Source organism: Capsicum annuum, chromosome 4, assembly GCF_002878395.1.
Source record: "Capsicum annuum cultivar UCD-10X-F1 chromosome 4, UCD10Xv1.1, whole genome shotgun sequence".
NCBI classification, from domain to species: Eukaryota; Viridiplantae; Streptophyta; class Magnoliopsida; order Solanales; family Solanaceae; genus Capsicum; species Capsicum annuum.
The window spans coordinates 218,243,987-218,253,076 of NC_061114.1; the positions used below are offsets into that span (position 1 = coordinate 218,243,987).

Sequence of the window (9,090 nt, forward strand, 5' to 3'; positions counted from 1 at the left end):
CTCCCGGTAACGCCCCGATGTGCACATTGGAATCTCCTGCTACAACAATCTTCTCTGAGCTAGGCACGCCTCTCACCACCTCATCCAAAGCCTCCCAAAACCGCATCTTCTTCTCCCCATCCAGGCCCACTTGCGGCGCATAAGCACTACACACGTTCAGGGTAAACCCCCCAATGACCAACTTAATAGTCATCAACCTATCGCTGATCCTCTTTACCTCTACTACCTGACCTCTAAGCTCTTCATCTACTAAGATGCCAACTCCATTCCTACGCCTCTCGCTCCCAGAGTACCAAAGCTTGTAACCGTCCACATCCCTAGCCTTAGACCCTACCCACTTAGTCTCTTGAACACACGCAATATTAATTCTCCTCTTTCTAAGAATCTTCACAAGCTCTATGGACTTACCCTGAAGAGTCCCTATATTCCAAGACCCAACCCTCAGCCTACCATCTCTATCAACACGTCTTCCTCTACCGCCAGTGAGGCCAAACCTTGGCCACCCTTCCACCCCCGCTCTTTCCTCTTCCCCCGCCGCCACAACGGCCCTCCGCCCTAACTCCCTCGGACATGACCCTATCCAACCATCAACACCCACAGCCACTACTACAAGAAAATATAAGAAAATCTAAACAATGGTAGTAACAAAGCAGTAGCAGGAAATACAAGGCTCACACAAATTAGAAGAAATAATCAAGAAACAAAACTAACCTCAAATAGGGAGAAAAAACAAAACCGAGGTAAGGACAAAACTAACAGTAAGAAAAATAGAGCACACTAATGGCCTGGCACCAAGGAAAAGACAAGGAGCAAAATAATATAAAGAAATCAAACTATATAAAGTTACGAAAGAACCAAAGTTTGGATGTCACCGGGACGCCTCCGTGCTGCTGATCCGGCAATATTGGTGTTAAAAAGTGTTTGCTGGAATAAGGTCGACGAGAAAGAGGCCGCTGGTTACATCTCCGGAATGTCCCCGGAGATTCGCCGAAGCGGTGGACAATAAAAAATATTAATAATTCAATAGTTACAATATCTTTTTCAAGAATTTTGTATTTTTTTTTTGCGGGGTGGGGATGGGGTGAGGGTGGGGTGTAAATAATTTGAAAGAAGAGAAAAGTGAAAGTAAAAAAAAAAAACATTTTGAAGAAGGATTCGATGGTGCAGAGCAAAAATGGAAAGAAATGTTCAAAGGACACGAGAAAGTGAACTAAAATTTAGCAGGCGTCTCGCTTTTTTTTTTTTGTCGTGTAACTTTTACGTGTTTACTTTTTCATATTTTAATTTTTTTGAATGAAAATTCTGCATTCACCACTGAGGACAAGGATGGTTGGTTTTGAAGAAGAAAGTGTCTGGGAGAGTTTGTTTTCTTTCTTTTTTTAATTTTTTTTCTATTAAATATACATTATTTTATAGAGTGGGTTTATTTTTTTTCTTTAAATGATGCATTTTTTTTAGTGTCAAATTAGCATTAAGAATGATACTATTTAATCTATAATCTATGATCTATAATCAATAATTTATTAAAAGTGTGAATACCTTAGAAAAGTGAATTGAACTTTTTACGCTTCATGAAAAGTCCTTATTTTAGACAAAATCGTCTTTTTCATTACTTCTTCCTAATATTTAAGAGTAAAAAATTAATTAAATATATTTATGATAAAAACTTTTCGTTATTAGAAGACATCAGAATTTTATATATTTTTTTTAATTTAAAAGTTGAAAATTATCCTTCCCAAACCTCACTATGTGGGAATACACTGGGTTTGTTGTTGTTGAAGAGTTGAAAATTAATTAAAATTATTTATGGTAAAATCTTTCCTGATTAGAATTCATCAAAATTAATGACAACTGATACTTTTTTTATTAGTTTAAGAATTCTAAATCAACTAAATTTGATTTTAAGAAAATTTGAAAAATCTAAAAATAAATATAAAACTATTAGAATAAGAAAAAATTAAGAAGTTTCAGAGTTTTAAATGTCTTAGAACTGATAAAACATATATGTGTATATGAATATATAAAACTATTAGAATAACAAAAAATTAAGAAGTTTCATATTTTAAAATGTTTTAAGTCCGCAATAGAATGTAATTAATAAATTTGTAAAGATTTGACTTTAAAAATAAGAATTTTTTTTAGATATATATATAAAAATAATCATAACACATAGATGGTTCAAATTGATGCGTCTGTCTTAGCCTGTGACAACAAGGGAAAGAGGTACGCAAACGCAAAAGTGATGATCCATCAACCACTTGGAACTGGTAAAACATATTTGTGTATATGTTTATATTTACATTATCATATTAAGTTTGAAATTTTTTTGAAAAGTGATTTGAACTTGTACATTTTATTAAAAATTTTTATAATAGACAAAATTATTTTTAAATAATCAAAACGTTACACGTGCGAGACACATGTGGTTAAACTAGTATATGTTAAAATTGTTAAGCTAATATATAATTACATACAGAGTTAAGACTATAAAATAAATTTGTGCGGATAAGTTTAGAAATGAAATAATGTCTTTCGTCTTAATAAAACAAATTGGAATCAAGTTTTTATATTCTCAATTAAACACCACATAAATAGGGGTACTACGTTCAATTGGTCCTTTTCAAAAACAAGTAGTTTTTAATAATGAAAACTGCTAATTAATTAAAAGAAAGTCAATTTTCAGTTGCCTACTCAACGCCAACCCTTGTACTATGAAGAGAACAAAGTTTCATTCCCATTCATAATTCTTCTCAATAACAATCTACTTCCACGATAACTCTTTATTATTTTTTTCCGGTTCTAATTTCATGGATTTCCCGGAAAATCGATTTTCCGGCTTAATTCCGGCGAGTTTCGGTGCCGTTGTTAACTCATCATGTCCTATTTTAGGCTTAATCGCAAGCCTTTCTCCGGTCGCCGGCGCTGCGATTTTAATCGCAAGTGTTGCAGTACCGGGTTTTTTTTTCATGAAGAAAAACAAAAATGAAATTCCTAATCAACGGCACAATGCCCCAGGCGAGTTGACTGACGGTACAAAAAGTTATTCTGTTTCAGTTTGTTTGGTCTATAAAGGAGGTTTTTGAAATGGAATAAGTTGAAACGAGGGAGTATTGGTTTTATTGAATTTTTGCTTCATTAATTTTGGTTTTCATGTTCTCTGTTTGCACAAAAAGCTGTGTTTTTACTATTTTGTGATCAATATGTGCATGAATTTGTTCGGAATTCTTTTTTTAGAGTAGTTGATTTTGTAGAATTTTACATTCTTTTTACTGATCGCAAAGAAAAAAGAATCATATTCCACGGATTTCATATCTTTTTTATTGATCTTGTTGTTTGATTGTTTGATGCTACAACAAATATTAGCTTCCGTTCGGCCATTGATTTTGAAGTTGAAACTTGAGAACTTAAGTATCTGAAGTTGTGATTTTTGGAACTTGAAGTTGTGTTTGGAAGAACTCAAAAGGGGCGAGCCTTGGCGTAACTGGTAATGTTTTTGCTGTGTGACTAAGAGGTAGGGGTTCATGCCGTGTAGGTGCTGAAATGCAATTGATCCTTATGGTTCCCCCTTCCCCGGACCCTACACATAGCGGGAGATTTGTGCATTTTTTTTAAAGTTGTGTTCGGATGTGCATTTTACTGGTATATTTTTTTGATGTTTTATAAGTGGAAGTGCCAAAAACTAAAAAACTGTCTTTGAAGATAGATTTTCAAAATCTGATCTAAAATCTATAGCTAAACAGATATTTGAAAATAACATTTCGAAATTTAATCCAAAATCTATGTCCAAGCACTATCTTGTGTTTTCTTTTCCACATGTTGCTCGCTAGAAGCTGAATAGTTTTCTGTTTTACCGTTTGTTAAATCTTAATTTCGGCTGCATTTTGCCCCAAGATACTTAGTAGGGGCTCCTACTTCTCAGACAGTGAAAATGAACTATCTTAAAGAATCAGGATTGTGTTTCTTGGGATATAACCAAATTCTATGGGACTCTTGTTGCATTTTCCGAGTGAATTTCACATCTCAACTGTAGGTTATTTGCTTTGGTTAACTCTTGTTGCATTTTCCGAGTGAATTTCACATCTCAACTGTAGGTTATTTACTTTGATTTGCAGATTGACTTGGAGAAACCTGATCAAGTTTCCTCCTTTAATCGTCACTCTTAGAACATCTGCACCCATTTTATGTGCTTGAACCATTTTCTTTCCTCATTAGGTGATTGGTCACTTGGAAACAGCCTCTGGCAGAAATGCAAGGTAAGGCTGCGTACAATACACCCTTGTGGTGGGGCCCTTCCCCGGACCTTGCGCATGGTGGGAGCTTTAGTGCACCGGGCTGCCCTTATTAGGTGATTGGTCCGAGAGTCTACCTGAAGCAACCTCTCTTCCCCCGCAAAGGTAGGGTTAAGGTTTGTGTATAGCCTACCCTTCCTAGACATCACTTATAGGATTTACCCTGGGTATGTTTGGTTGCTGTATTAGGTGATTGGTTATGTTGATTCTAGGTCTTGATCTTCTACAGCGATACTAAGTTGTCGAGATTATCTTTGTTTTGTTATTCATTGTTTTCGACTCTGAGTTAATCTCATTCCGTGTGATTAAACAATGATTTGGAAGAGGGGAGATCAAGAAAATGATGGGGTACATTGTCATTGCTCAAAAGTGAAGCACCAGAGCCCTACCAATTAAAGAAAATGAACTTAGATTGTCATACATTAAAAATTGTAATCTGGATTTGAAATCTTTTTTTGACTCATGTCACATAAGGCTCGAGAAAATTCAAAATAGTTCTTCTCCAGGTCATTCTTGAAATTTTACTTCAGTAAATAATGTTTAAATATATTGGTTATATCCTCGACGTCCTTAACCTATTTGGATTTGAAATGAAATTTAATTTTGTTCCCATACCAAGTATTTCTTCTGTGATCCACATTTGTACTTATAATCATGTTGTAGATTTTGTTGGAGGACGTATAAGTGAGATAGTTGTCAATCCTGATGCTGAATATGCAGAAGAGTTACAGCTTCAAGAAACTTTAGCAGCCTCACTTTACACTGGTCAGAGCAGTAATAATGCATCTATATCTGTTCAAGGACTTTTGTCCGAAACAGAGATGTTGAATCTTGAAAAAAAAGATGGCGATCTACTTAACAACTTCTGTGAGATTTGCTTGGATAACAAAGAAAGCTGGGAGATGTTTGAAAATGACGGTTGTTCTCATTCCTTCTGTTATGAGTGCACAAGCAAGCATATTATGGCAAGGATTTCACAGAAAGCAAAAGTGATTGGTTGCCCTGGAGTAAGATGTGGTGCTGCTTTTAATGTTTATATTTGTAGGTTCATGATTCCGGAAGAGGCACGAATCCAGTGGGATGAATCAGTATGTCAGTCAATGATTCTTGACTCCCAAAAGGTGTACTGCCCTTTCCGTGATTGCTCAGCTCTGTTGGTAAATGATTCTGAGGAGAGTATAAACGAGACGAAATGTCCTTTGTGCAAGAGATCATTCTGTGCAGCATGTCGAGTTCCATGGCATCCAGAATTTACATGCAAAGAGTTCCAGAAACTGAATGGCAAAAAAGGGAGCAAAGGGGAAGACTTTTTGAAGACACTTGCCATGAAGAAAAACTGGCAGAAATGTCCTAATTGTAAAACATTTGTTGAGAAGACACAGGGATGCATTCACATGACTTGCAGGTGTGAATATCAGTTCTGCTACAGATGTGGTGTAAAATGGACTAAATCTCACGTTTGCCCTAAAAAGTGATCCTATGCTGGAAGCTCCATAAGATATTTCCGGGGTCATCAATCGATGAAGCTCCCTTTAGGGTCAGTTAGCTAATAGTAAATGTAGGTCTCAATTACTTGAAACTTTTGGAAGGAAGATGCTTATGATGTATATAACAATCTGGACTTTTAGTTTTTTTCCATGGTAAGTACTAACTTGCAGTGTTGAGTAATGTAATAGCTTTTGCTTATTTACAATCTTCTGAAAGAAAATGATGCATGTAGGATTCTATCTTGTCTTACCATGGAGAACAGAGGACATTAAGTTTTCTTTTCTTGAAAGTGGTAAGGAAAATAGTAAACTTGAGGCAATGGTCTATTGGAAGAAACCTCTCTATCTTCACAGGATAGGGGTAAGATCTGCGTAAACACTATCCACCCCAAACCCCACTTGTTGAACTATACTGGTTTCAACGTTGGTAAAGAAAACAGCAGTACCAGTGTTTCCAGTTTTTCTCTTTCTATTAAAATGTTTGGAAGCAACCTATTAATGCTATTCTTTCAGTGGTTTCACAAGTAATGCTATTCTTTCAGTGGTTTCACAAGTTTCAAAATTTTAAAGTCAACGGAAAAGGGCGTAAAATACTCTTCGACTATGTAAAATGATGCAAAAATGACCTTCATATGTCTATTGGGCTTGAAATGTTCTATCTGTCTACCTATTGGAGTTGTTTTGCTCTTTCATTTAGCCGACTTAACATTGACACCACTTCATTAATGTTGTGTCATAATTCTATTAGCCACTTAGTATTTAATTAAAATAATTTAATTCCTCGGTAAAACCCCGACCCGCTACACTAAAATTGGCCCCAAGTGTTTGCATTGACTCCCTTTGGGCCTGACCCAAGTGATCTGCAGTCTTAAGATACCTTCTACTTACAGCTTGTTTGGATGGTGGTTTCCTATGGTATGCTATGGTATGCTATGGTTATCATGTTTGTTTCCATGATTTTCTAAAAATGGTGGTATGGTATGTTACTATTCCATGGTTTGATTATCATGGAATGAAACAATTTATTGAACCACCAAATTGGTGGTGTGCCATGGTTTTCATTTTTCTTTTCCAACTATACCCTTATATAATTTTCTTTAATCCTATTTTATCCTTATCAACAAAATACATGCTAAGACTACGCATTTGTTAACAAGATCGAAGATTGCAAGACTTCCTGTTAGCAATATAAAAATTCAAAGAGTGAGAAAAATGATCACAGTTATTTAGTAGTAGTAGTTTTTAATGCCAATAAAAACTCAATTCGATAAAAAAAAATTGAATATTGAAATGGAGGGAAACAGAGTGAATGCACAAAAAGCATATACATGGGAAGTGATTTTTGAACTCTAAGATACATACATGTATACCAATTGTTTTATTGATTGAGAAGTACTTCCCGATTGCATTAGTTTGCGTTCGTCAAACCTTTGTTTAGCAAATATCCTTGTGAATTTGGCTTCTTAAAAGGATCATCGGGTAGCTATGAGAAGCATCAAGAAAGAAAGGACAACTGGTTACCCTAGCACTGATATGGATAAAAGAGTTGATATCTCAAATGTATTACAATTAGAGGCATTTTAGTAAATTTACCTGTTACCATACCGTACCATACCATCAAACCAACCAAAAAATCTATTATTAAACCGTAGTGAATGATACAGTCCATCCAAACATAGTACTATACCATACCATACCATACTACACCATATCATACATTATGAAACCATGTCAAACCACTATTCAAACAGGCTGTTAGGAACGGTTCACTCAAGAATGCTCTTCTTCAACTTTGTAGATGTATCATTTATCAGGCATTATGATTTATACATTTTGCAAAATCTAACCAGGAAATACCTAGCTACTTAGTTTGGAGTAATCGAGCTAAGAACCTTTACTTCAAGAAAGGTTGTCATACCATACTCTTTTATACTCGTAGGTTGATTCACCTATGTCATAGCAATTTCACATCCATAAATAAGATTGTTGTTACGTATGCAAGGGTTGAGCTATCAACTGAAAGAGTAGTACTTAGACGTTGAGAGAATATAATTACAATAGAGTTTTCTGGTTGACACATTAGTCCCTTAGTTTTTATATTCAATGTTTGCTTATTTCTGATTTAGCCCAAGAACCTATCTAGTTGAACATATTCCATCTTCTGCTAAATCAGTTATTTGCAGAGTACGGATGTTCTCACTGGAGGAGGCATTTGTGCACTCCCATATATGATGTAGCTGCTTCATTTTTTTGAGGGTAATGAAAGTTGATATATCTTAGCCCTAGCATTTAGTTTTAATTTTTGTTCTTATTTTTTCCTTCTCAAGAAAACTTCAACATTTGGCATCAGAGCATAATCCTCGTGCCTGTGGTTTTGGCTTCTGATTTTCAATTAATTACGGATATTTTGAACAGGATTTCTTTAGATTTGGCTAACCTCACTATGAGGCAGGACCAACTAGAGGAATCCTGAGACAAAGCCATGGCAGAGCTCAGGGAAACACTAGTGTCGAATAAAAAAAGAACAGAGAGAGAGAAAGGGTCGGTTTACCAAGATGGGGTAGAGGATTACTCTCCTACTTAAGGGCTTTCTGGCATAGCAACGCTCACAACAGGCTTATCAGGACATGGAGGGTTCTAAGCTGGACCTTAACCTATGAGTAATGCACCATTATCACAAGGTGGTCATGGAGGAGCTTCGGCGACAACAGTACCCACCAATACCGTTCAAAATTTACTATCTAAAGTTGGTCGGCTCGACTTTTTCCAGGTTTGATAAAACCGAACTTAGATCTTGGCTTTACAAAATCAAACAATTTTTCTCCATATATAACATCCATCCTTCTCTACGTGTTAAAATAGCCTCTATTCATCTCGATGGAATAGCTATAGAATGGCATCAAGGATTTCTTAAGAGTAGACACCACCTTCCCGTTCCTACTTGGGAAGAATATTTATATGCCATTATTGATCGATTTGGTACTGAGTATGAGGACCCGATGGATGAGATTAAGCTATTTACGCAAACAGAGGATATTGAGGAATACCAAAAAAATTTGACCGTGCTATGGCAAGAGTTTCCTTGTCAAACGAAAACGCTATAAGCTGTTATATTACTGGCCTCCGACCTGAAATCAGGGATCAGGTGAAAGCTCACAGACCTTACTCCTTACTCCACACTTACCTTTTAGCTAGACTATTAAACTCCTCTTATATATCCCAACAAAAATCATCCAAATCTTTCCAGCAACCTAACCACTCATTTTTCTCCAAAACTCAGAATACTTCCTTCAAACCAGCCTTGAAACCCCCCA

General features: G+C 35.9%; 1 protein-coding gene across 2 annotated transcripts; it reads left to right on the plus strand.

Annotated features, from left to right (window-relative positions):
• Positions 1–2,552: 2,552 nt before the first annotated feature.
• LOC107867315 (E3 ubiquitin-protein ligase RSL1) lies at positions 2,553–5,975 on the plus strand. Of its 2 annotated transcripts, none has more exons than XM_016713486.2 (2): positions 2,553–3,030; positions 4,953–5,975. In XM_016713486.2, exons 1-2 carry the CDS (start codon positions 2,808–2,810, stop codon positions 5,762–5,764), a joined length of 1,035 nt encoding a protein of 344 aa, XP_016568972.1. In that variant the 5' UTR covers positions 2,553–2,807; the 3' UTR covers positions 5,765–5,975. The 2 variants fall into 2 exon arrangements, with proteins under 2 accessions (XP_016568972.1, XP_047267032.1); XM_047411076.1 differs by having other exon boundaries at positions 2,626–3,015.
• The last annotated feature ends 3,115 nt before the right edge of the window (positions 5,976–9,090 follow it).

Excerpts from the sequence above, each read along its gene's own strand:
- LOC107867315 (XM_016713486.2), top strand. The coding sequence starts at position 2,808 with ATGGATTTCCCGGAAAATCGATTTTCCGGCTTAATTCCGGCGAGTTTC. Across the intron at positions 3,031-4,952 it reads CCCAGGCGAGTTGACTGACG|ATTTTGTTGGAGGACGTATA; the intron begins GTACAAAAAGTT and ends ATCATGTTGTAG.